This window comes from Myotis brandtii, unplaced genomic scaffold (genome assembly GCF_000412655.1).
Source record: "Myotis brandtii unplaced genomic scaffold, ASM41265v1 scaffold953, whole genome shotgun sequence".
Taxonomy (NCBI): Eukaryota; Metazoa; Chordata; class Mammalia; order Chiroptera; family Vespertilionidae; genus Myotis; species Myotis brandtii.
The window spans coordinates 957,597-985,109 of record NW_005371933.1 but is presented as its reverse complement, the minus strand read 5'-3'; the positions used below and the strand labels follow the sequence as shown (position 1 = coordinate 985,109).

At 35.7% G+C, this 27,513-nt stretch overlaps 1 protein-coding gene across 9 annotated transcripts in view; it reads right to left on the bottom strand.

Annotated features, from left to right (window-relative positions):
- Positions 1-27,513, bottom strand: part of MEMO1 (mediator of cell motility 1) — an 83,029-nt gene that overhangs the window by 30,856 nt on the left and 24,660 nt on the right. For 3 of the 9 annotated variants that reach the window (XR_001360589.1, XR_001360590.1, XM_014533189.1), the window contains exons 2-5: positions 16,942-17,023; positions 16,249-16,339; positions 8,029-8,097; positions 1,299-1,411 (exon numbers count right to left, since the gene is read on the bottom strand). Coding sequence is in view for 4 of the 9 variants with exons in the window: in XM_014533189.1 (XP_014388675.1) it covers positions 1,299-1,411; positions 8,029-8,097; positions 16,249-16,268 (202 nt within the window). In the remaining 5 variants the exon portion in view is untranslated. Of the gene's footprint in view, positions 1-1,298; positions 1,412-1,921; positions 2,035-5,541; positions 5,638-8,028; positions 8,098-16,248; positions 16,371-16,941; positions 17,024-27,513 lie in introns of those variants that run through there. The other 6 variants (XM_014533190.1, XM_014533192.1, XM_014533193.1 and 3 more) reach the window with 4 other exon arrangements.

Below are 27,513 nucleotides of genomic sequence, written 5' to 3'. Positions count from 1 at the left end.
CCTCCTGCACACCTCCTACTGGGGATGTGCCCGCAACCAAGGTACATGCCCTTGACCGGAATCGAACCTGGGACCTTTCGGTCCGCAGGCCGATGCTCTATCCACTGAGCCAAACCGGTTATGGTTGAACCAACATTTTTATAACTACATCAGAAAAATGGGTTTACCAATATCAAAAAGAGAACTACAAATGGTGCTAAGATTTTTTTCTACAAAAATATATATGATTAAAAACATTCCATTCCTTCTTTGGCAGGCTATCCAATACCAAAATTTTCTGAATGCCACAACAAAGTTTTAAAAATAAAGTATGTCCCCTAAAAACCTAGGGAATAAGGCTAGCAATATTCCAGCTTTATTAATAAGATATATTCTAACAAATTGCTAATACTCCATGATTCTTAAAAGCCCAAATTACGGAAATTTAGGACTAGAGAACTATGGAAAAAAAGAGGTGATCATTTTCCTTTGTAAATGGTTTCTTTCACTCTACATTAGTATATTTTGTAAAATTTCTTGAAATAAGCACTCAACATACTTAAAATATAATTTAATGAACTGTAAAGATACATACCAAGTCCATAAAGGTAGATACTAGTGGAAATATAAACTGAGTTCAGATGAGGGGGAAATTCTGAGTAAATATTGGATGATGAGTATTTGTAACACTATTTTCTGTACTATTCTGTATTTTTTAAATTATGCTCCCATTCTCCAAAACTACTATTCAAAGTCAGTAAGTTTTACTTTACACATCCAATATTTAAAATAATGCCCAAGTAAATTAAAAATGTGATTTCTGAAAGCCTATGGAAAAAATAAATCAAACTAATCAACATCTTAAAAATAAAATGCACTTAAGATTTACGTAACACCTTTCTTGCCGAGTTTCACAACTACAGGCTCATTTTTTCTCATAAAAATAATTTGGGAGGAAAAAAGGCATTATCACCATTATCTATTTACAGTGAGGAAAGTGATATACATAGAGTAGACTAACCTGCCCAGAATCTTTCACCAAGTTGTGAGGGGGAACCACTTTCTTGTCTCACAGTACAATGAGTACAGAGTACTTTCCTACAGTCTGGAGATTAGCAGATCTGACAGATTTTTGTGGCTGGCAGAAAAACTGTGGTTGTCTTTTAAGCACATAGAAGATTTTTCTTTCTTTGTTTTTATTTTTTGTAGATTAATTACAACAAATTTTTTTTTGAGATATTACTATGATATTCACATTTTATAATTCCTATTTAAAAACCGTTGGCTGTTTATAAGCTTTATGATTTCTTTATACTTACTCTTTTGGTCAATACGAAGGTCATACAGAGGTGTTCTATATATATCCACACTGGAAAGTGCACATCGAGAGAGGGGCACATGATGAGAAGGCCCAAGGATGAAAATTCTCCGGCTAGGATATATACAACAAAAAACAGAACAATTGCACTTCTACACAAACCTTATTAAATAAAAAGGGGGAAAAAATGAGTAAATTTTTAAAATTACATGTAGTACTGTTTTCCTTAATTGATTTCATTGCCTACTCTTATGCACTAAATTGTGTTCCCCTAAAATTCGTATGTTGAAATCTCACCCCCAAGTACCTCAACATGTAACGGTATTTGAAAATAAGGTATTTAAGGGGTGATTAAGTTAAAATAAAACCATTAGGGTGAGGCCTGAATCCAATATGACTGCTGTCCTTATAAGAAGAGGAAGAGACAGCAGGGGTACACATGCGCAGAGAGGTGACCACATGGAGAGGCGTCAAGAGGGCACCCATCTGCAAGCCAAGGAGAAACCATCTTGCCAGTACCTCGATCTCAAACTTCCAGCCTCCGGAACTGTGGGTAAATAAATTTCTGTTTCAACTGCTCAGTTTGTGGCATGTTCTTATGGCAGCCCTGGCAAACTGATATACCTACGAATAATCTGCTCCTCAGTTAATTAAGCTAATACTTTGTCTGTCTTTCTGTTGGAAGGCCTTTATTTTTTTTGTTGTTCTTGTTCTTGTTGTTGGAAGGCCTTCAACACCTGGAAATACCAGTTACTAATTATCTACAGTAAACCAACCTGCTATGCTTAAAATTATCTCTGTATTTACAATGGCTAGAAAGTTTTCAATACCTATAGTAGCTGAATTTTAAACATTTCAGCTATTAACTAAAATCTCAAAATTCTAATGCATTCTAAATTTGCCTTCTAAGGTCTACTACAATTTTAATAAAAATACATAATAGTATAGATTCTAAAAACTCATGAAAAATATCATTACAAAGAAGCATTTTGATAAAGCTATTTTCACATGTCTTCCATGGAGAGAAAAAAAAGACATCTTGTTGAGAAAAATTCTGTATAATAAGCTTTCTCTGTTCCCATTTAAGTAGAAGTCGTTCTCAAAAACAAAGAAACTTGATTATGTGTTATTTGCACTGTAGGCTAAAGAAAAGAACTGTGCTAAAATGTAACTTAAGTCTTTACAATTCTTTTATCTTGACATCAGGAGTAAAATTAACTTCCTTTCGTTTTATTTCCAACATCCCTACTATCTAAATTCCAAAACTATCCATTTTCTCTTTTCTCCTAGACTCATATGAACAAAACTTACACAAACACACCACACTCACACACAAACTTACAAACCCAAAAAAAAAAAAAAATTCTGAGAAAGAAGGGAATAATATATGATTGCCTAAATACTTAGAAAATTAAGGACTACTCACTGCTCAATTAATGGACAAAGAATGACACAGAAGCTAATTCTTTCATGTCAAAAAGTTGCAGGCCAAAGAATGCCCCCACTGATAATGCTTCTTGTCATCACCACTATGATCAACTCCATAACCATTTCAGAAAAAAAGATCAAATCTATTGATTCCTAATTGAAGAAAAGAAATACCACTATGTTCTCCTATCTTTACAGCACATAAATATCACCATAATTTCTTTTACAGCTAATGTTCAACATAGACAATGATAACTGAGTATTTCAGTGACTTACTTGCCTAATGACAAGTATTTATATTAACAAGAATCAAGTATGGAAAAAAAAAGGCATTTTTTTGTTTGAGGAATACATTTAGATGAAAAAAGAGAGGAGAGGGACAGAATATTTAAAATCAGAACAATCCTGGGAAATCCAGGATAATTAAAATATGACAAGACTTTTAAAATATCAATCTAAACTCAAGGTATAAAAACATTTCATAAGTAAGTGTAATAAGGTTCTCACAGTGGCCAAAAGATGAGCACACCAGAAATAAAGGCCCCAGGTCAGCTGGGAAAGCCTAGCTGCTCCTCTAAGACTGACTGCTCACCTTGTTCGCCTTTCTGTCAGACACCCACTCGCTGAAAAGATTAAGTCTGCTGGGGGAAGAACTGCCTCCAGTCTGAATTAACCAACTGTGTACCCAACAGATTCTTTCCAGTTTGGCAGAAACTCACCCAAATGTGAAGTTCCACATTTGGTTAAGAGAGATAATAGGAAAAAAGAGGCTGAGGTTCCATCAACATAAAACCCTTAAAAGTGATATATCTGAAAACAAACCAAAAGAGGCTAGGTATCACTGAAGAAAAAAAGAATGCACATTAAACTGGTAGTAATCGCAAAATGGGTCTCTGTTAGCCATATGCTAACAAAAAGAATATTAATAGGGTAAGTAAAAGATAATGCATTTTCTTTTCTTTTTTTTCTTGCTAGATTGCAAGATCCAGGAACACTAAGGCCATAAAAATATTTTGGAGAGAAATGAGTAATGCATTAAAAGCAATGTCACTTACTCTCCATTTAATAAACTGCAAGGTGCTTTGTCTTTAAAGAAGCAACTTTTCAATATTACCATGTCATCACAGTTGTGACACATAAAAGAAACCTTTAATTTGAAAAAATGGGGGGGGGGTAAAGGGAATCAGTAAGCATTCTCTGAGAAACAAATGTTTTTCACATATAGTACCTCCAGAGAATTGCCTTTGTGGAGTTATTTTCTATGATTGTCATCTGTGCACCCAATACGTAAGTTACCTGAGTGTCTGCCCTCATAAATATTCATCTACTTATTCTAAATAATGTAACAAAAGTAATTTTTGAAAAATGTTTCATGGCAAGTGCAGATATTTTATCTAAAGAATAAAATGTGTGTGGCCCCAAATAAGATTCCTTTTTGCTCTTTTCTGCCATGCAAGACTTTCTGAAAGATCTGAATCAAGTTACTAAGTATGTCCTGAGTTTATTTTTAATTAAAGTCTTAGTAAAAGGAAAAGACTTTCCAACTATAAATATGGAAAGAACCTAACTAAATGTATCATTTTTTAAATTTCTTAAAACAGTCAGCCAGAGTGCTACTTTTGAAACATAAATTGGGTCCTATCACTCTCCTGCTTCAAAAAAAAAAAGTCTTTCCATGGCCAGAGGATACTAGTAAAATACAAAAATCTTTAAAATAGGTTCTAAAGTCTCAAATAAACTGGCCCCTTTTTGTATTACTCTTCCCTTTGATCACAATACTTTATGTATACTGGTCTTCTTGAAGTTCCTTGATGACACAAACAACCTTGCCTACTTCAAAGCCTTCACACATTTCTTTTGCTTGGCTTAAAAATCATTTCCTCTGAGACACCTTACCTTCCCCGAAACCTAATCAGCAGACCTTAACCACAACCTAAATCCAATCACCCTGCATTACAGCAATTCTCAAAGTGTGAACTGCGAATTCATCGTGACCCACAAAATCAAAACTATTTTCATAATAACACAAGGAAGCTGTGTGCCTTCTTCACTGTGATGACATCTGCACATACGGTACAAAAGTGAGGCTGGGTAAGCCGCTGGCACAACAGAATTACGATCGAGGTAATGGAACCAAAATGTACTAGGAGTCATGTGTTCTTCACCCACACCAAGTTTTGTGGGGGGTTTTTCTTAAGGCCAGTTTCACTTAATTTCATTAAGTCTTGAAATTTGAATACAATTTTATAAAAATATTCTGTATGACAAAATGCATTCAATTTGTGATGCTAAATGCTTAAAGCACTGCTGCTGCATACAGAGTATGTCTCAGGGAAAAGCATCAGTGTGACTGAGTTGTGAGCTATCAAAATGGCTGTAGACAAATTATGGTTATTCCAATGTAGAAAGTTGGCAGAAATTTTCTAAGATGATGATCAAAATGAGCTTGCAACTTCAAAGAAAAAATCTGACATGTTTGTTGCCAATGATAAAACTGAAGCTTTTAAGTGAAAATTAGACTTCTGCAAAACTTCCATCCCTGTGAAATTGACAGTTTCCCAATAGTTAAAGATTTTTCGGATGAAACTGGTGGTGACATGAACAAATGTGATTTTTTTGACACTGAATGATAAATGTCAACATTTGAAAGATCTACATAACTCAATAAACACATATTCTATGCAAGATGTTACAAAAAAATCATAAAAAGGTAAAAAAATCCCTTCAAAGGGCAGGAGAGTACAAAGATGATCTGATTGACTTGTAGAAAATGGACTAGTGTGAAAAGAATGGAAGCTAATGGTATAGAATTTAACCTTCGCTCTTGAACTGTTCTTTATTATTCCTCTGTACTTCACATAGTTCCCAAATGATGTTTTCCCTGTTTTCTCAAAGGACTCTGAAGACATTGCAAATCTCAGAGAGGGGCTTTTTTAAGAGAATACAAATATGGCTATCCATTATTATTTTTAACACTCAGACCTTCACATTTATTTATTCAGATTCAATTATGTATTAATTACAGAAAAATAAGCTGATTACATCACCATCCACCATTTGCCTCACTTTTTAGTGATCTCCATCATCTTCTTAGTCCTTCATTCTCATTCTTTTTTATTCTTTATCTTTTTCCTTCCATTCTCATTTTCCATCAAACTATTTAACACAAGCTTTCCACTTCTACCAATACTGGCTCCATATCTCTCTAATGTATTCTAAGGCCAAATTTAATTCAGGGGTACCCTTCCAGCACATATCATCAATTAAGATTCTGCCAAATAGAAAAACATTTGGAAAAAGCTCTTACATAAACTAACCTTGATGGTAGCTGGTTCACAGATCCAGGGTCAAATAAAGGAAACTTCTGAAAATCTTTACAATCTAACTTCTATTTGCTCTTATTCATGAAATAATTTAGTTAAAATTGCATATTAAACATGTATCAAGAAATATTTATTAAAGAAGCCCCTCAACACATCAAAATGAAGCAGGGCTAACCAAAACCTCATCAGTTTGGCAACATCATTTTATGTATTATTTAAAACTTAGTAAAAATAATTTTCAACAAAGGTACAGTACAATGTGCAGAGCACACTATACAGAAACAAAAAAGGGCAATTTTGTTTTAAAAAACTGAAAAAATTGCTCAAAGGAAAAAAGAGCAGGCTATGGGTGAGACTTGCTTCTTAAACTCACGGCTGCTGTGAGTTAGTTCTTTTGAATGATTATGCTTCATCTCTACTAGTATTGCTATTACTAGTATTACTACTAACAATCAACATGAAACAATTAAGATGACTGATTTTATCTATTCACATAATATGAAACAACTAGCAATACAGATTGGACCCTGATACTGGTTCACATATAGTAAATTAACTATTTAAACAAAATACTGGTCAGAAAATTTAGTAATTTGGGTGGCGATTTTCAGCAGAAATTTTTGAAAGTTCACATGTTTCTTATTTTAGAGAGCAATATACTACTCAGTCACAATTTGCCAGAAAGATTTTTATAAAGCTAATTTCAGAGCTGTCTTTAAATTAAATGCTTATATCCTTCAAACATCATATGAAATACGATGTCCAATTCTAAAATAATTCAGAGAACCTTATCCTGTCAGTGAGAAATTATTCTTATTTTATGAACTACAATAAAGAATTTTAAGTTACAAATGATTAAAGTAGAATAAAGGGCTTTGTATTTTCTTTAAAATGCTCATCTCCAGGTTTTCCCAAACAAAATTTTTTAAACCAGCATATTTAGTGTTCCTGGACCCAATTCCAAAGAACATGGGGGAGAGGGGGTTCCCCACACCTCCAACAAGCAATTCTTGAACACTCTCCCTGGAGATAGCATCAGATTCCACAGGTTATGCATTCAGTCCTACCAGGCTGCTCCCCAAACCTCACTTCAGATGCCAGGCTTCTGACCTGTACTTCTAACCAACTGGCTATAAACCAGAGGTCCCCATGACCCCCTTCTTAGCTTCGATTAATTTGCTAGAGCAGCTCACAGAACTCAGAGAAACATTGTAGTTACAAAAATCACTGGTTTATTATAAGCAGCCGTAATCAGGAACAGCCAATTAGAAGAGATGCACAGGGTGAGGTATGGGGAAAGGGAGTAGAGTGCCGCTCTGCCCTGGATCGCACCAACCTGGAAGCTCTCTGAACCCTGTCCTTCGGGGATTTATGGAGGCTTCACTACATAGCTGTGACTGATTGAATCACTGGGCACTGGCGACTGATTCAACCTCCAGGCCCTCCTCACTCCCCAGAGGTCAGGAGTGGGACTGGAAAGTTCCCACCCTCTAATCATAATTGCTTCTCCTGGCAACCAGCCCCTATCCTTAGTTGGGATCCAAAAGCCACCTCATTATACCTCTAGAACAAGAGATACTTCTATCATATTCAACATATTCCAAGGGTTTGGGCCCTGTGTGTGCGTCAGGAACTGTAGACTAAGGGTAAGACCAAATACACATGAGAAATACACTGTGGTCATTGAATGACCAAATATATATTTCTTATAAATCACAATATCACACTGACCTTCTAACATTTCCAGAACTGAACATTTTACCAACCAAAGGGAAGGTAAAAACTAAAGGTTCCGACAGTGGAAATAGTATTAAAGCTTTCTATAACCTATAAAAGATATAATCAAACTCATAAAAAGTCAAATTCCTGATGAAATAGAGTATAAAATAACAATAAGTATGCAAAACAAATTACTCCAGTGACAAAGCAATTATACTTCCCAACATTATCCCATAACAAAATCGTCTCTATATTACTTACGTAATAGATGGGTCCACTTGTTTGTAAGCATGAGCAGCACAAGACCCACAGTATGTATATCCTGCATGGCTACAAAACAAAATATTTTTTAAACTTAATCATCAGATTCAAAAATCAAGATACTCTGGAAAAAAAAAACTTTTGAAAGAAATATAATAATTATGATAAACATAACAAATGTATAGTTTAAAAAGCAATGTAACTAATAATGCAACTTCTAGACCATAATAGGAAACACATAATTGTTCTCTGTTCCAACCTTAAATTTTAAAAAGTAGCGAGTAATTTTTTAGGTCAGAAGAAAAGTTCGATTTAGAGATAACCAAGGCTTACTTGAAGTGGCTAAAGTAAACTAATGCTGTATGAGATTTTAACATTCCTCTTCAATACCATTAACAGAGTATTACATAACAATAAAACCAAGAACAAGTCAAATCAGACCAAAACAAATAACCTACAACTAACAACTCACTTCCCTCTGTGTCTTCAGTGTTGAGAATTGACTTGGGCCCTAGCTGGTTTGGCTCAGTGGATAGAGCTTCAGGAAGGGTCCTGGGTTCGACTCTAGTTAAGGGCGCATGCCCAGGTTGCTAGATCCTCAGTAGGGGGCATGCAGGAGGCAGCCTATCAATATCAATGATTTTCTCTCATCATTGATGGTTCTCTCTCCTTTTCCCTTCCTGTCTGAAATCAATAAAAATATATTTTTTTAAAAAAAATAATTAGAATCAAATGACTTTAAAAAAATTTAGAGGCACCAATTCCATGTTAAATAAAGAGAATTGACTTGGCCTTCTCTCTCCATTACACAACCCTCTTATCCTCTGGTCTCAACATCAGATTAGGTCTCTTATCACCTATTGAATGTTTCTGAAACTCATTTTCTTTCTTGACTAATTCAAGTTACATGTCTAGAAACATTTCCCTTAGTGTTTTCTCATTAATGTGTGGCCAGTGGTATATTGGTAAAATTTTAACAACTGGTTCTGCAGGTAGAGGAGAGGGATATATACATATGTAAATAAGTTTATTATAAATTTTACTTAATTAAAAAGATATGTACCACACAAATCTCGCTACTTCCTAAATAGAACCCAACAAACAATTGAAATATTTGTAATACTCTTTATTGCAAATTCCATGTAGCCAACTGATTATAAAGAATGTTTCCACTGATTTTTAGCTTGACTCTTATTCATAGCCAAGGGAAGGCTGCAACTGACAAGAGTGAAACAATGAACACATCACTCATTCAACAATGACTTGAATAACTTTTTTACAGGTTAGATAATAGTTTGCAAATACTAGAAAGAATATTTCCTTCCTCACTTTTTTGTGCTATTTATAATGTAAAGGCTACAGACACAACATAATTTTAAGTTTAATTTGCATTATTAACCTTTCCCCATTACTTTCTTAAGCTAGAAAATCAAGCCCTGGCTTGGTAGCTCAATTGGTTAGAGCATTGTCCTGATACCCCAAGGTTGCAGGTTCGATCCACAGTCAGGGTACATACAAATATCAACCAATGAATGTATAAATAAATGAAACAACAAATCTAGGGTCTCTTTCTTCCTCTCTCTCTCAAATAAAATAAAATGAAGTGATATAAAATTTTTTTAAAAAGATAGAAAATCAACAAAAAATAAAAGCCCTGATTTGTAGCACTTTGCTAATTAATGTGGAGTAAATGATTCCCCTCCATGACCAATTTCAAGATGCCTAGTAACCTGAAAAGACAAAACACTTGTCTTGAAGAAAATATTTATAAAGCATATATCTGATAATGAATTTATATCTGAATACGTTAAAAAAGTCAAAACAAAGCAATACTTTAAAAAAAATAGATAACTGCTTTTGTAAGTCGAAGAGTTCCAAAGATTGGTTGCACAACAATGTGAATGTACTTACCACTGTACTGAACTGTTCACTAACTGGTTGAAAATGGTTAAGATGGCAAATTTTGTTATGTGTATTTTTCCACAATTAAAAAAATTATAATAAGAAAGTATGTGAACAGATACTTCATCCAAGAATATACTGGGATGGCAAAGAAGCACATAAAAGAATGCTCAACATCATTTAGGCATTAAGGAAAGGCAAATTAAAACTAAAATGAGCTACCACTAAACACCCACTAGAATGGTTACAATTAAAAAAGTGACCACACCAAGTATGGCAAGGATGTAGAACTGAAACTCAGTCTGTACTTGTGGAAATGTAGAACAGTACAACTACAGTGGAAAACAGTTGGCAATTTCTTAAAAAGTTAAACATATTCCTGCACTATGACCTAAACCATTCCATTCTTTAAAAAAAAAAAAGTGTCCACACAAACATTTATACATCCTAGTTTTATTGCTTAAATAGCCAAAAACTGGAAACAACTAAATGACCCTCAAAAGGTGAATGGATAAATTGAGGTATATCCATACAATAAAATACTCTTCAGCAATAGAAAGGAAGGAACTACTGATACACTTAAAATAATTATGCTTAAAAATGGTAAAAATCAATAAACAAATATGCTAAGTGAAAAAAGTCAGACAGAAAAGTTCATACTATATGATTCCATTTAAATAACTCTAGAAAATAAAAATTAATCAATAAGGTGGGGCAAAAGTAGGTTTCTAGTTTTTTGTATGGAAAATAAGACAATAATTAATAGCCCTGACTGGTTTGGTTCAGTGGATAGAGCATCGGCCTGTGGACTGAAGGGTCCCAGGTTCGATTCCGGTCAAGGGCATGTACCTTGGTTGCAGGCACATCCCCAGTAGGGAGTGTACAGGAGGCAGCTGAATTGATGTTCCTCTCTCATCAATGTTTCTAACTCTCTATCCCTCTCCCTTTCTCTCTGTAAAAAATCAATAAAATATTTTTTTTTTAAAAGACAATAATTAATAAATAGCTCTAGCCGGTTTGGCTGAGTGGATAGAGCGCCGACCTGCAGACTCAAGGGTCCCAGGGTTCGATTCCAGTCAAGGGCACATGCCCAGGTTGCGGGCTTGATCCCCATTGGGGAGCATGCAGGAGGCAGCCAATTAATGATTCTGTCTCATCACTGATGTTTCTATCTCTCTCTACCTCTTCCTTTCTCTCTGAAATTAATTAAAAAATATATTTTAAAAATAAATAATGTAAGAATGAACTCCATGTTTCACATACTCACAACTGTAAATCTACTTTTGCCCCACCCTGTATAGTGACAGAAAATATATCAGTGGACGTGAAAGAATACAAAAGTGCACAAGGAAACTTTTGAGGATGGTGAATATGTTCATTATCTTAATAGTGGTAACAGTTTCATAGGTGTACACATATCTCAGCGTTATCAAATAGTACACTTTACATATATGCAGATAGTAATCATACCACAATGAAGCTCTATTTTTTTAAATGATCCTCATCTGCCCTGGCCAGTGTGGCTCAGTTGGTTGGAGTGTCCTGGGTTGTGAGCTCACTCCCCAGTGTAGGGCATGCAGGAGACAGCCAATCAATGATTCTCTCATCATTGATGTTTCTACCTCTCTTTCCCTCTCCCTTCCTCTCTGAAATCAATTAACAAAAAACAAATCATTAAATATATCACCCTTCTAAGCCCTCATCATGAGAAACTCTAATTCATTCATTGTCAAAAAGAATTTCTAATACTTTCCTTTACCCTGGCCCAGATATATGATAATGAAAAAAGTCACAGTAATAATTATCAAATCTCACCACTGATCCTCTGTTCCTGCCCACTTCTCTTGCTAACAGAATCTATGATTCTACATTTATGTGGAAACAAGGTTTCATTAAGGGATCACTCCTATTAAAGGAGGCTTCACTAGGGAATATCTAAGTGTTTTTTCTTTTGTGCTTAATAGCCAGAAGACCAATAAAAATCTGAGCTTTATAATTTTGAGTATGCATCATAAAAGCATGTCCAGTCAGTCTTTTAAAAGCTATTAAAATTCTAAATACAAAGTCATCCATGCTAGCTTTTCCAGGTCACCCTAGCTCCCAGTGTAACTTTCCATGAAAGCAAATACAAAATTATACTTTAATACCTACAATTTATCATTAGGCTAAACCAGTGGTCGGCAAACTCATTAGTCAACAGAGCCAAATATCAACAGTACAACGATTGAAATTTCTTTTGAGAGCCAAATTTTTAAACTTAAACTATATAGGTAGGTACATTGTTATTAACTTAATTAGGGTACTCCTAAGGCTTAGGAAGAGCCACACTCAAGGGGCCAAAGAGCCGCATGTGGCTCGCGAGCCGCAGTTTGCCGACCACGGGCGCTAAACCATGCCTCTAAAAACGGAGCCTTCTTTTAACAGAGAGTACTTTTGCTTCTCCCTTCATCCTACACAACAGACCCTTTACACTAGCAAGTCCAGCTCCTAACTGTCCAGAATCTCTGTGCCCCCAAAGAGCTGCAGTCAAATGAGGATACAAGCCACTGTCCATGATCATTCACTGGTTAAGTGACAGGTTCCCACTCAGCAACCTTGCAGCATGGTGTAATTTAAATTCCTATGTCAGGAAAATTACCCAATACTACATGACATTGACTTTCCCTGTTCAGTCTCAGACTGCCAAGATTATAGGTGAATAGTATAAACTGTAATGCCAAGAGGTTACCTCACATTCTATAAGAGGTTTTTTATCAAAGAGGATATAGGGAATAGTAAAGAATGCTTATCTGGATTCAACAAAATCAGTTTCTCATACTACTAGTTCTACTTAATAGCAGCAAAAAAGCAAATTAAAAAGATTGGACTAGATGAAATGAGAACACTGGACCAGGTGAAATAAAAAGATTCTAGTGATAAGAAAAGTTTCTAAGATCTACTTAAGCTAAAGTATGCTCTGGCAAGATAGAAACTAAATTTAAAAACACCTGTGAACATATGGGACCAACCTGAATGACAAGTGGCCCTAAACTGTTTGCAGCCTCCACAATGCCTCTCTCAATTTTACTTTGCTGAGCCTAGCCTTTCATTATTTTCTTTCACAGGCATTGCTCAATGGCCCTCAAGATTCCTGCTTCAATAAGACATATTAATAGATGATTATATCTCCCCAAAATGTCCAGGTTAGATAGTCATTATTCAGAATATTTTATTTTTACAAAATGGAATCTCACAAAAATTAAGTAAGCTATGAGCTAAAGAATGTTATTAAAGTTATTCAAGTCAAACAAGAATAACCATAATGGTGCATATCTAGATTTTTTGAATAGGATTTCAGATATTGGCATGAATAACCTATTGCTTAATATAAACAAGGGTGAGAAATAAACAAGTTGCATACTTCTAGTAACTTAAATCAACTAAGTAATTTATGAAGATTCATTGTCTCATGATACACACTGATAACAGCTCTACAGGTATGCTTCACTGTACACAACCTAGTGTTCTATATAAATGTTTTTTACCTTTTAACTTTTTAAAACTAATTTTTATATTAGAAGTAATACAGGTATATAGTAAAAAAGTCAGAGAAGGATAAACAATGAAAAATGAAACTACTCCTACTAGGTTAACTGCTAACATGGAAAACTTCATTTTTCATATATGAGGGGGGCTTCAATATTCATAATACCTGGTATATAGTAAAAAATAAGCCCCTTACCAATTATCTGATTATATTTTTATATTCAATAAGAGGTTTCTTAAGTGATGCATACCTGTACAGCTGCATTCTAAGGATTGCTGAGATATTCCTGCATACTTCAAGACAAACAACAATTTTGGCAGTCATAGCAGAAAGATTTTTGGAACTCCTAGTTCATGATTTCATTTCAGTATATATCCCTGGGACATATATTGTCTCCTGTGCCTCAAGATAAGTAAGGTAGTTTTTAGTTCAAACAAAGGATTTTTTTAAAATCAAATTAAATTATTTTGAATCCCTCAAATGTGCCTGCCTATATGTCATATAGGCTAGAATTCATTAAGCTTGATCAACAGTGATTTACGGGTCAATATTTATTCTTAAATGACATCATTCTATTTCATCTACATCAATATAAAAATGAACAATCTGATTTAAGCACTTTCAAAAGTGTGCTATCTAGGTTCTGAGTTTGTTTTCTTTTTAGGTTCCCCCTTACATGATTTATGCCTATAAAGCAAAATCTAAGAACAATTGGTTCCAGAGAGCTAGAATTTATAAAATTTAAAGTATGTTTTTTATAGGCTTGATTTGAAATAAAAGCAGAAATTTTAAATTTTAAGTGTCCTAAATTACTATATAACATATTCTTAACAAAAAACATTTTTGCCTATATAACAATAAAGTATTTGTTGTTACTTTTCTACCAAAAAAAAAAAAGTTACTCTGCAAAGGAAAAATAATTACTTCTGGAAACTATATAATAAGATACATGACTACTTAGTTTTCATATGTTAACAAAATGGATTTTGCCCATATATGCAGTAACATTACAAAGTCACTATGCAGCAAAAACATGCACCCAAAGTCAAAACTATTTTCAAATTTCTATTGGTAACTTGGAAATCTTTTATAAATCAATATATTTGTAACAGGCGCAAACAGTTCATTTCCCAGGTCACTGCCAATGATTTCAATTTTAAACTAGCTACAAGAAGGAAATAAATCCAGCTATTTTTCATGAATAACTAACCTCGACTTAATTATACGTTGATTCAGCTCAGCTCCCACATTTAGAACAAGTTTTAACTAGGAAGGTAGCATACCATAATAGTCAAATACCAGCAAAGTAACGGGCAAGACAATACAACATAGCTCATACGTTACTGAAAAGAGATCCACTGTTTGTCACCCAATCAAGGATCTCACTTATACCAACTTCCCCTCTTATCTCTCCCCTGACACTATATTCTCATTACCCTATTTCCTTGGTTTATAGCAAAATTCCTCAAAAAAAAAAATCTACATTCACAATTTTCATTTCACTTCACTATCAGATTCTTTCTTGAATCCACAACAATCATGCTTTTATCCCCATCACTCCATAAAAATTGCTTTTTTTTTTTTTTAAGAGATAGAGAAATAGAAACATCAATGAGAGAGAAATATCTATCAGCTGCCTCCTGCACGCTCTCTTACTGGGGCGATCGAGCCCACAACCCAAGCATGTGCCCTGGTTAGGAATCGAACCAGTTACCTCTCGGTTCATAGGTCAACGCTCAATACTGAGCCACACTGGCCGGGCCACAAATATTGTTCTTATCAAGGTAACCAGCAATGTCCACACTGCAAAATCCAATGATCAAATCTGAATCCTTATCTTATTTGACCAATTGGCAGAATCTGATACAGTTGATCCTTTATCTTCCCTGACACGTTTTTCATCCTTTTGCCTCCCAGAAACAGCATTCACCCTTGGTTCTCCACCTAGCCATTTCACTTGGAATAAAAACCAAAGTTTTTATGATAGTCTACAAAGCTTCTCCATGATCTAGTCCCTGCTGCCTGGCATCCACTACCTTTTCGGCCTCTCCAGCTACATTGGCCTTCTTGCTTTTTCTCAAGTACACTAAGCATATCCTGCTTTAAACCCTTTGTGCTTGCTGTTCCCCATCCTGAAACCCTCTTTTCCTGGCTATCTGTGTAACTTCTCTCTCAGGGAGACCTATTCTTACTATCATATAAAAACTAGCAACTCCCTGCCCACATGTGACTCTCAATCTTCTTTTCTGCTTTTTCTTCTTAGCACCCATTAGCACCTGACACTGAATATAATCATTTGTTTTCTGTCTGTCTTCCCTGGGCACTAAAATGTAAGCACTATGAGAGAAGTGATTTTGACTTATTCAAAAAGCATCACAAAGAAGAGTACTTGGCAGTTAGCCTGGTACATATTTGCTGAATGACTAAATAAATAATTACAAGTCATTATGCTAAAAGTTTTATAAAGATTAGCTCATTTAATCATCAAAAAAAGAATATGGAATTACTATTATTATTCCAATTATACTAATGAGACAAAGGCACAAGAGATTAAATAACTTGTATGTCACAAAGCTTTCCTGTATCTATCAAATGAGATCCAGTTAGAACATACAAATGGAGTACTTGACAAAATGTTTGGCACATAAAATACCTAACATTTCTGGAATACTTATTACATGCCAAACATTAATGTAGGCTCTTTATGTATATTTAATCATTTAATTCTCCTACTGTTTAATGAATGGTTGCTATTATTATTTTCACTATTTATTATTTATCAGGGTACCAACCTTAACTCAATAGAAGTCATAAAAGATGCTGCTGTGAGAAGAAACTCCACAAACTCCAACTTTTACTCTTCTCAGAAAAATTTAACATGTGCTTAAAAAACAATGTGTTTTCAATATTAGCACTGGAAACCAAATCAAAATTAACTGAATTCATATCATACACAGACACATCATTAACTGCATTTTTGCTGTCAGTTCTTTTAAAAAGCCCTCTAACATTCAAAGACAAAAGAGTCACAGATTTTCATTATAAAAAAATCTACCCCTCCAACAAAACTTTGGTTGCTATTCCATATTGCACTGTATTATGGTTAAAGCATATTTTTCATTATAAGTTAAAAATTATCTTGATTAAAGTAGATCTTTTTAATGTTTAAAATAGAACTTATTCATTTATACCAATTAATACCAAAATCTCCAAGTTTACCTAATGTAAATAGCCCATCTGTTTTAAAAAGCAGTTTTATTACCAAACATAAATTTTGATATTACTGCATCTGAGAAAATAAAGTAGCCAATTTCCTTTACCCTTGAGTTAAAGTGAAAACCACAGGAATCATGAAATTTACTGAATATAATTTTGTCAGCTCAATATGTCTTTTGGGTTTTAGTTTATAGCTCAACCTGCAGATACTCATTCTTTATTAACAATTAACATATAAAATATTCTGGGTAAAGACCCTTAAAACTTACGGTGCAATTATGGCTCTAGCAGGTCTTTTTGTAGACTGTACTTGTGAAAGCCAACCTTCCAGCTGTGCATTCAGCTGCGGTCCTATATAAAGAGAAAGGGAAACTGGAGTCAGCAAAGCAATGTACTACAGACAATCACACAAGACACAAAACCCTCATTAAGCCTATAGGGCCTAAAATAGCTTAATGGGCAGTGGGATCATCAGTTTGGATGTTAATATTTGCAACTGAACCAGCTACATACAACGTCTCTAGCAAGCAATCTGGTAAGCTCACATACTGATTAAACTAAACTTGCTTTTATCCATCTGCTTATTTATTTACAACAGTCTTCATTCCAGAACAATATGCTCTACAATTTGAGGGGTTATTTAAACAAAATAAAAGAAGAAACAGAAAACTGTTAGTATATGAAAGAAAATAATTGAGTAAATATTTTTTAGAACACCAAAACATAAAAAATGTTTATTTTTTCCTTTGGATAAAGCCAATTAGCTAAAGACAATATATATGATCACCCCAACAACCAAGTGAATTTAGTTTAAACTATGTGTGACAAATGTTGCCATCAGTCTTCTTACTTGAGCGCTATTGTAGTTTCTCATGAGAGTGTGTATGTAACTACATAAAGGGTGAATTCTCTGTAGGTCTTTGCAATCTCTTAGCAGATTGCCCGTGATATGCATCACATTCTAGATTAATGTTTCTTCAAACATTAAATTGTTTTCTTTCTCTTCTACCTTTGAAGAGAGGTTTTCTGAGATGGCAGGAGGCTTTGGCTTAAATTATATTTCTCCAACATCAGCAATAGTTAAAAATTCCCATTTCTCTATATCCTTATCAATCTTAGATATTCTCAGAATTTTTAATTTTGTCAATCTGATGGATAAGAAATAGTATCCCTTTGTTTCTGTTAATTCTTATTTTCAAAATATCCATTGAGATTAATTGTGTAGTGATTTGGAAATCCTTCTGTATATATTCATAAACAAGTCAAATTTATGACAACCAATTTACTCCGTAAATTGCCAGAATACAAAAAAGTCCGACTCGGCAATCAAACAATGTAGTTTATTTTTAAAACTTAAACTTAAGAACAATCACAAAAAAAACTTATATGAAATAATCCCATTAACTCAAGGAAAAATAGTAAATTAAATTTTTGGCTGCCTAATAAATTTCATATTAACTTAAAATAAGTATTGCTCTAAATATTTCCATATTACAGGAAGTTTGTGAAACAGAAGTTGAAAATCTTTAAGAGCAAAGAAAATATCTTCCAATTCAGACACTCTACTGACACCAATTTCAGTGACTTTAAGCACTAAACCAAGCTTTCTTATCATTTCTTCTGGAAAAGGACCAATTTCTACAGAGGGATCTTAAAATTAAAGCCAAACTCCAATTTATTATGTATACTAGAGGCCTGGTACACAAATTCGTGCATGGGTGGGGTCCAGCCAGCCCACCCGATTGGGGTGGTGGTGGGGCCAATCAGGGGCAGCAAGAGAGACATACATGGTTAGGGGAGGAGCCTTCCAGTGTTGCTCAAATTATTCCACACATATAAGGTAAAGAATGACCAAAAAAAACTTTTTACCATTCGTTTTTTAAGTGGTTATCTGCCTATTAGCACAGTAAACTTAATTCCACAGGACTGGTTAAAGCAAAGTAAAAAAAGACAAAGCGGAAGTAACAAATATAAATCCAAACAAAATAGGCTGTCAGCACCTAGTATTTTGTTATTAACCATTCTGTGAAATCTGTTTAAACCAAAAAACTAAAAAATAAACTCGAACCTGTTGTGAGAAATATACAAACACGAAGCTCATGGGTCTCTGAATTTCACAGGCCAAAAAAATTTCAAGAGAAATTTGGAACACCAATTTTTTATTTTACTAAGAATGGACATTTAAAACACACCAACCATTTACCTACAATCACCATTAACTTACAAAACAAATATAACACCAATTAGTAAGAGCACAATTTTAAGATAATCTCAATCCCTTAAACTGAATAAATTCACCACATTTCATTGACTCCAAGATACCATTAATATTAATGTGCACATTATTGTATGTGCTACAAAAAAACAAAACCTCCCAATTAAACTAGGACTTACATTTTTTCATTGCTTACAACTTTTTATTTTACAACTAGTGGCCCAGTGCACGATTCGTGCACATTGAAAGGAAATTAATTAGAAGAAATATTTTAATATCACTATTCGCCCTTTCTATATAATACAAGTGTCAACCAAATTCACTATCGACAATGACAGATCGAAACACACACCTGCGATTGGTGCCAGCGAGAACTTTATATGTATTGCACTTGTGCTTTCAACTTAGCCTTTTATATATATAGGATAAACTTGCTTAATTAGACCTGCTTTCTGATGTAGCTAAACTTTTTCCAGCCCAGAGAATCACCCCAAGTTTCAGGTAATTGTCAGCAACACAGCAGTAAATATCAACATGAAACAGATTATTATGGTAGATCATGCAAGGAGAACAAAGGCTAAAATATTTAACTGCAGCAGTGCCTGACTATATTTTGCTCAGTGAGAAAACCTAAAGTCATTTTCAAGGTCCACCATTTCTTACTTCTTTTCAGTCGGGTGAAGTTTCTAAACTTTCTAAATCTTCGTTTTCTGGCTACTGAAAAGAAAATAGGATTCCACCGAGTCTCCTATCTACCTACTCCAGGACTTCTGTGAGAATCAAATTAGATGAGGCATACATGGGAAAACGCTTCACAGACATTTGGTTAAAATGTGAAATGCTTGCACCTGGCTATAAAGCAAGTCATGTTCCTGGACTAAAAAAACTGCAAGGAAGCTAGTCGTTGCTAGGGAGAGGAAGCTGGGCATTGCTACATGACATCATTACCCGGCGCCCACAGCCCACAGTGACCATTTTCGGGCTGGGCTGGGCTGTGGGCCACATTTTGCGCTATGGCAGCGTCGGCTGCAATTTGGTGGGCTATCGGGTGGTGGCAGAGCCTATGTCCCACTTGAGGGAAGCTGAGTATTGCTTTGTGGGTGCCAGGTCCGTGATACCAGTGCATGTCACGGCAGCTCCTGTGTTGAGCGCCTTGGCCCCTGGTGGTCAGTGCACATCATAGCAACCAGTGGGACAGTTGGGCACTTATCATATTAGCCTTTTATATAAATACTAGAGGCTTGGTGCACGAAAATTTGTGCACTGGGGGGTGGGGGGTCCCCTCAGCCAAGCCTGCCCCCTCACAGTCCGGGAGCCCTCAGGGAATGTCCTACTGATGGCTTAGGTCCACTCCCCAGAGGGAGCGAGCCTAAGCTGCAGTATGGCCTCCCTCTGCAGGAGGCGACTGGCCAATCATGGGAAGGCACCACCCCCATCACCCCCTCACTATTGGTGCCTCTGGCCTCCCTCTGCAGGAGGCGACCGGGCCAATCAAGGGAAGAAGACGCCCACATCACGCCACTGCTGCTGCCACTGCCGGCTGCCGCGGCTGCCTGAGCCTTGGCCCAGCCCTTGCAGCAGCAGCCACCACCATCCACGGCTTGCCTGAGCTTCAGCCCCGCCCTCGCAGCAGAGGCTCAGGCAGCTGCTGAGGCTTTGTCTGGAAGGATGTCCAGAAGATTTCTGGTCTGATTAGTATATTACCCTTTTATTAGTATAGATTATTCGAAAAGCTCTTTTAAGCTTATTTAGACATGATTTTTCATATAGCACTCTTGTGTTAAATTTTTTTAAGTCAGAGTCATCAGTAATCCTTGTTTTCCATATTATCACCCTCTGTGCCATTTAAAGAATTAGTGATGCAATTATTTCTTTTAAAAGTGTTCCTCTATTGCCTCTGGGACTGTTACCTAAGCAACCAACACACATTGTCCAAGTCTCGATGCCATACCTTTTTTGATCTTAGCAAAAGTTATCTCTGGAAGATGTAACTAATAGAAGGGTTCAGAAGACAACCCAGAGTAGGTAATCTCTCCCATAAATGGCATGTTCATTGAAACTTCAGTGGGTTGCAGTTGTCTAGTCATAACAGCAGGATTAATAATTAAGTTCACAGGTGTGTGGGCAGTGACAACTATTTCACAACAAAGATTTTAAGATACCTTTGACTATAAAACACCTCATTTTCAGAAGTGCTAAAATGTGGGAAAATGTACATCATAAAATCGATGAGCTATGAAAACCACATGCACTACAATGTTCTGATATTTATTTCAACACAGAACAGATGAAAACCTCATCAAAGACCAGCATTTGAAAACCACTTCTTCTCACTACAATACTAGTAAAAAGTGTTTCTGAGAAGACTTATCAACTACAAAAATCTCATTTAATTTTAAAAATAAATAAATAAATAAAACATGGGGAAAGGGGGTGGGGGAGGACAATGGGGGAAAAAGGAGGACATATGTAATATTTTCAACAATAAAGATTTATAAAATATAAATAACATTTTAGCAGTTCTCCTGAAATCCTTTCATTGATGCCCTTCTGTGACCACATACTTAAAATTAAAATGTATTGCTATGCTATTTACAAAGCTTACTATCTTATTTTTAGATACATCTCAAGGGATGCTGCTTGTTTTTATGTATCGATAATAGGGCTCCTCACTCAGAAAGGTATATGCCCTTGGGAAAAGAAGAACACAAAAACTGTCACACTGAATCTGACCCAAAACCCACCTGGAGCAGCAGTGTTGCAGCAATCCAAAAACCCTTGCTGTGAAGAACACTGATTGTTCTCCTTGATATAAACCTCTAAGTTAGGCCAACTCGTTTATTTAAACACTGTAAGAATTCATTTACATTTTTAGCTAAACTCTGTAGTTCAGAATACAATCCATAGGAACAATTAACCATCCAAAATGAGCAATCTTTAACACATACCAACCAACTAGAAATCCCTTAACACTTTTCTGCTCACTCATATACAGTTTCTCAAAATTGTTATATACTTAATACCAATTCCATTGGCATTTCAACCTAAAAGTCCTGCAAAGTTGGAGGACCACAAGATACATCTCTTTCCAGGTCATTTACAAAATTGTAATCTGAAAATAGGTTTAGCATTAATCCCTTTAACAGTCTATTAATTTGGATTATCTGTTGCCACTCCTCTGTTTTTAAACAAATTCCTTTTCAAATGATGCCATTAAATCCCTTGATAGTGTCTGGTTATAATATCTAAAGATCAAGATACTGATTTTTGTGTGCCATTTTTTTCATTATTAAAAAAATTTTATGTCCAATATAGAAAATTTGGAGAATACATATTAAGAAGGAAAAAAAATAATAATCCCAGTTATAAAAAGCACCAAAATTATATTTTACAAATTTCCTTCTAGTCTTTAAAATGATATAAAATTCTGTAACCTGCTTTTATCTACATAATATTTTAGCATAAGCATTTCCCTATATTATGAGCTTTTTAAGGAAAATTTTGCTCTAGCTGGTTTGGCTCAGTGGATAGAGCGTCGGCCTTCCTAAAGGGTCGTCCCAGGTTGGATTCTGGTCAAGGACACATGCCTGGGTTGGGGGCTTGACCCCCAGTAGGGGGCATGCAGAAGGCAGCCAATCAATAATTCTCTCTCATCACTGATGTTTCTAATCTCTCCTTCTCCTTCCTCTCTGAAATCAATAAAACATTTTTTTAAAGAAAATTTTATGGTTAAATAATATTTCTTTATGTGAATGGATCACTGCTTCTTTAAACATTACTTATATTAACAGGATGTTTAGTTGTTTCCCGTTTTTTTGTAAAAAATTATATAATATGTATCTATTTCTATATTTAAAATTACTTCCTTTGGAGAGCCCCAAAAGTAGAATTACTATATAAATCATTACGAGCCTTTTTAAGATTTCAATACACATATTCAAAACCATATCCAAAATTGCATCCGTTCATAACGCACTATGCATGACCATACATATTGAAAAGATTTGAAAAGATTTTAAAAGATTTAGTAACTTAACCCATGCCCCCATTTGATAAAAATAAAAATGTAATGCCCTACCTTAATTATATTTGGCATTTCAAAATAAGTTAAACCTTCTATCACTTTAATCAAAGCAATTTTCATTTCTAAGAAAAATATTTTATTTCTCAGATATTTATTTTTTATATGATTGTCAGTGTTCTTGCCAAACACAAGTTATCCATTACTAATGGTTAGCAAACAACTACTCCTGTTGGCCTTTACAGAAGACAAGTCAAACTTAAAACCAAGCCGATTATGCTGCATTGTGCTGCTGTTTTAAATTACACACAATCCTGAAGATGTTCCATGTGCTCTTGCAATTAAATCTTTTTAACTAATGGGGTATAATTTTCATCCTTTTAGAAATTATAACTCTTTCTCCTATAATAGATATAAAGTGGTCTACAGACCAGAATCTTCTCATGTATTTATTTAAAAGACACATCTCTGAGTCTTACCCCAGGGCTATGGCAGCACAATCTCTGGGTATGGCGAACAAGTGTTTTTAACAAGTTTCTAACAAGCTCTCCAAGTGACTGATAGACATTAAAATGTGAGGCCCACGGCCATAAATGAGTTTATGTGCACACGCTATATGTATGAATGAATGCAGCTAACAGATTCCTAGATGACTTATAACTGAGATTTTTCATTACAATCAATAAATTGCATAATGTCTATGTTAGCAATATAGAAATGCATGGGTTTTTACCTTCAAACTGTTTTGAAGCCATAAGTTAGCCACTGCTTAAAATTTAAATAAGTTTATTTTTAACTGTTTCTAGCCTCTCACTTCTATCAATGTCTCCCCAGCTTTTTCTCTCAATCCTGATGACAAAGGAAAATGAACTCAGATTCATAAAAAACTAAGTAGTACACCAACTCAAATTCTCTTTCAAACCTTCTGTTTTAGTCCAAAAATTCATAAGAACATAGATAAACAATACAACATCTATAATCATTTCAAAACTCTCACGATTCTATTTGTAACTAAAAATTGAAGTGTCAAGATTCGTCTAACAGAGGGTCAAGTGCTTTAGTGAGGGATCACAGAAGGTAACCACCTCAAGTGGTCAAATGCTTACAGTTGGGTCCACAATACTTCCTTAATGCATATCTAACCAGGATTGATTATTTTCTTCCAACTGCAGCTGGCATGAGTTTGGTTTTTTTCTCCCTTTGGATTACAATCAGCCAGTTGATACTAGTAAATATGTACAATGTAGCACCAAATCCAAAACATAATATGTGGAAAAATAAAACAAGTCTGTCTTATTGAAAAGAATCAGGACTAGGATAACACTACCCACACAAGGTAACACTTCTCAAGCATTGCTAAAAAAAATAAAAGTTTCTTAAGATAAATGGAATAGTTAGAATTTTCATTTTTCATATATTTTCACCACAAAACAGATCTGTAGACATTATCACATTCTCACCCTACTCTGTAATACAGATTTTCTTCTCTAAGAGTTTTCACTTACAGAGGTTGATCAGAAAAACGTGGAACAGGCCCAGTAGACTGTGTGTGAACAGATTGAACAAAAGATCTTAAACAATCTAAGCATCCACAAAAACAAAACAAAACTGGTTAAATAAATTTTGCTAGATCCATAAAGTAAAATACTCAGCAACTGGAAAACAATAAGGCAAAATTTTATGACCCTCTATGGAAGATGTCTTAATTAAGGAAAAAAAGAAAGCATGGTACTGAACAGAAGGTACAAAATATTTTCATTTTTGTGTGTGCACATATATCATACATGATTATGTACTGGTTTGTATTTATGTAGCATAGCTCTAGACCAGCGGTTCTCAACCTGTAGGTTGCGACCCCTTTGGGGGTCGAACGACCCTTTCACAGGGGTCGCCTAAATACATCCTGCATATCAGATATTTACATTACAATTCATAACAGTAGCAAAAGTAGTTATGAAGTAGCAATGAAAATAATCTTATGGTTGGGGGTCACCACAACATGAGGAACTGTATTAAAGGGTCACAGCATTAGGAAGGTTGAGAACCACTAATCTAGACGAACACAAAAGAAAAGGCTACCAGTGACTGCATCCTGGCAAGGAAACTAAGAGGAGAGGAAAACTTGACTTTTCACTGTATACCCTTCTGTATCCTTTGCATTTTGCACTATGTACATATACTACTTATCAAATCCTATATAATAAAGAGGTAATATGCAAATTGACCATCACACCCTCACAAGATGGCTGCCTACAACCAGGCCGGCAGGGGGGCTGTGAGGGGCAACCGGGGGGTGGGGGGGGACAGTTAGGGGCGACCAGGCTGGCAGAGGGGGGCAGTTGGGGGCAACCAGGCAGGCAGGCAAGTGAGAGATTAGGAGCCAGCAGTCCAGGATTGTGAGAGGGATGTCCGACTGCCGGTTTAGGCCCGATCCCCACCGGCAGTCAGATATCCCTGAGGGGTCCCAGATTGGAAGGGTGCAGGCTGGGCTGAGGGGACCCCCCCCCCCACCATGCACGAATTTCATGCACCAGGCTTCTAATATTAAGTAAAAGATGGTGCAGTTACATAACATCATACCATCCTATATAATAAAAAGCTAATATGCAAATCAACCAAATGGCAGAACGACCGGTCGCTATGACGTGCACTGACCACCCGGGGGCAGACGCTCAATTCAGGAGGTTCCCCCTAGTGGTCAGTGCGCTCCCACAGGAGGAGCGCTGCTCAGCCAGAAGCCGGGTTCACGGCTGGCAAGTGCAGTGGCAGTGGTGGGAGCTTGTCCGGCCTCCGCAGCAGCGCTAAAGATGTTCAACTGACGGCTTAGGCCCGCTCCCTAAGCTGTCAGTCAGATATCCCCCAAGGGCTCCCTAATTGCAAGAGGGCACAGGCCGGGCTGAGGGACATTCCCCCCCCACAAGTGCACGAATTTCGTGCACTAGGCCTCTAGTGAAGTCATAAACAATTCTGCTACAGACATGGAAAAACACCAGTAAATGCTAAATCCAACTAACAACAAACCATTGCTATACCTAAGACAGTACCTACAACATTTAATAATCTAGGTCATAATAAATAAAACCCAACTGCTGAGAACTATTATTTGACCAATAATATATACACTGCAGTAATAATAAATATGCGGACCAATGTGACAAGATTTCCCTATTAGCAAAAAGGAATTTCCCGTTTTACTGCACTCCCCCTAAAAGTGATGTCCATCACTAAATTTCTGATAGAATCAGAGACTATAGGAACAGTCTAGAAAAGAATGATCTAGAAAAGAGGACATTAAAAGCCTTATTAATATCTTTCTTTGTAATTCTCCAATGAACAAAATTTAAGTTTGAACAGTTTGTGTTCCTGGGGGGAGGGGGGGAGTTTGTTTTGTTTTCTTTGTCTTTGATCTAGCAAGGACTTCAGTTATTCTTCACTGACCTCTCCAGCAATCATTTACCAGATAATCTAGAGAAGTGAATTGCTTTTTGAAGCAATTAACAATAATACGATTTTTTGGTTTTGTACTTTTGTTGTGGCATGTCTGAGGCCTGTTTGCTTCTTTCGCTAAACACTGCATGTGCCAGCTCATCCATCTAAAGAATTGTTTCTAATTTTGCAACCATAAAATGTAAACAAAAAGAATCTCAGCAAGTTCTTCCTTGATTACTAACCAAGAAAACATGTCTAACATAGACTGAAAGATGGGCATGCCAGGTATCAGATATGCAGAAAAGAAATAATAGTTAGGCATAACGAACATCAACACAAAAGGTTTTCCATGGAGTTCTGAGATTGATGATTTAGGGGGGAAACTAAGTTGGGAGACTAAGAGTTACAATTAATATGGTAGTCAAGCAATATGTGTGTATCCACTCTGCTGAACCCTTTTCTTATCCCTCTGGACTGTTTTCACTGAACTCCCTAACCCTGAAGCAAACATGTTAATGTAAAAGCTGCCCAAATTGAAAAACACTTGGGTTTTCTTATTCCCAGAAGATCATACCAGAAAAGTTCTGAGAGCCACAACTGTGCTCAGGCACTAGCACCTTTAAGAGGCCTTAGACAACTGGCACTGGCATCTTCTTTTGAACCACAACAGCCACAAAAATTCAATTAAAGGCATAAAAACTCGCTCCCAAACCCATGTACACTTAGGCCAATTTGACAGATGACAGACAGACAACCACTCAAACAACCGTAATTTTATAAGCCAGCATTTCCCAAATGGTGTTAAGCAAAATTAGAATAGAACTTTGTTCCTAAATTAATGAGAGGGGAGTGAGTGAAAGAGTCAAGGATGACTAAACTTGGGGCTAGATGAACGATAGTACCAGTGTCAAAGATGGAACTAAGAAAGACCATAAAGTTTGTTTTAAGATGAAAACTTTGAGGCAACGGAAACTAAAGAGAAAATAAACAAATGGAACTACATCAAAATAAAAAGCTTCTGCGCAGCAAAGGAAACCATCAACAAAACAACAAGAAAGCCCATTGCATGGGAGAACATATTTGCAAATGATATTTCAGATAAGGGTTTAATCTACAAAATTTAGAGAGAACTCATACAATTTAACAACAGGAAGATAAACAATCCAATCAAAAAAT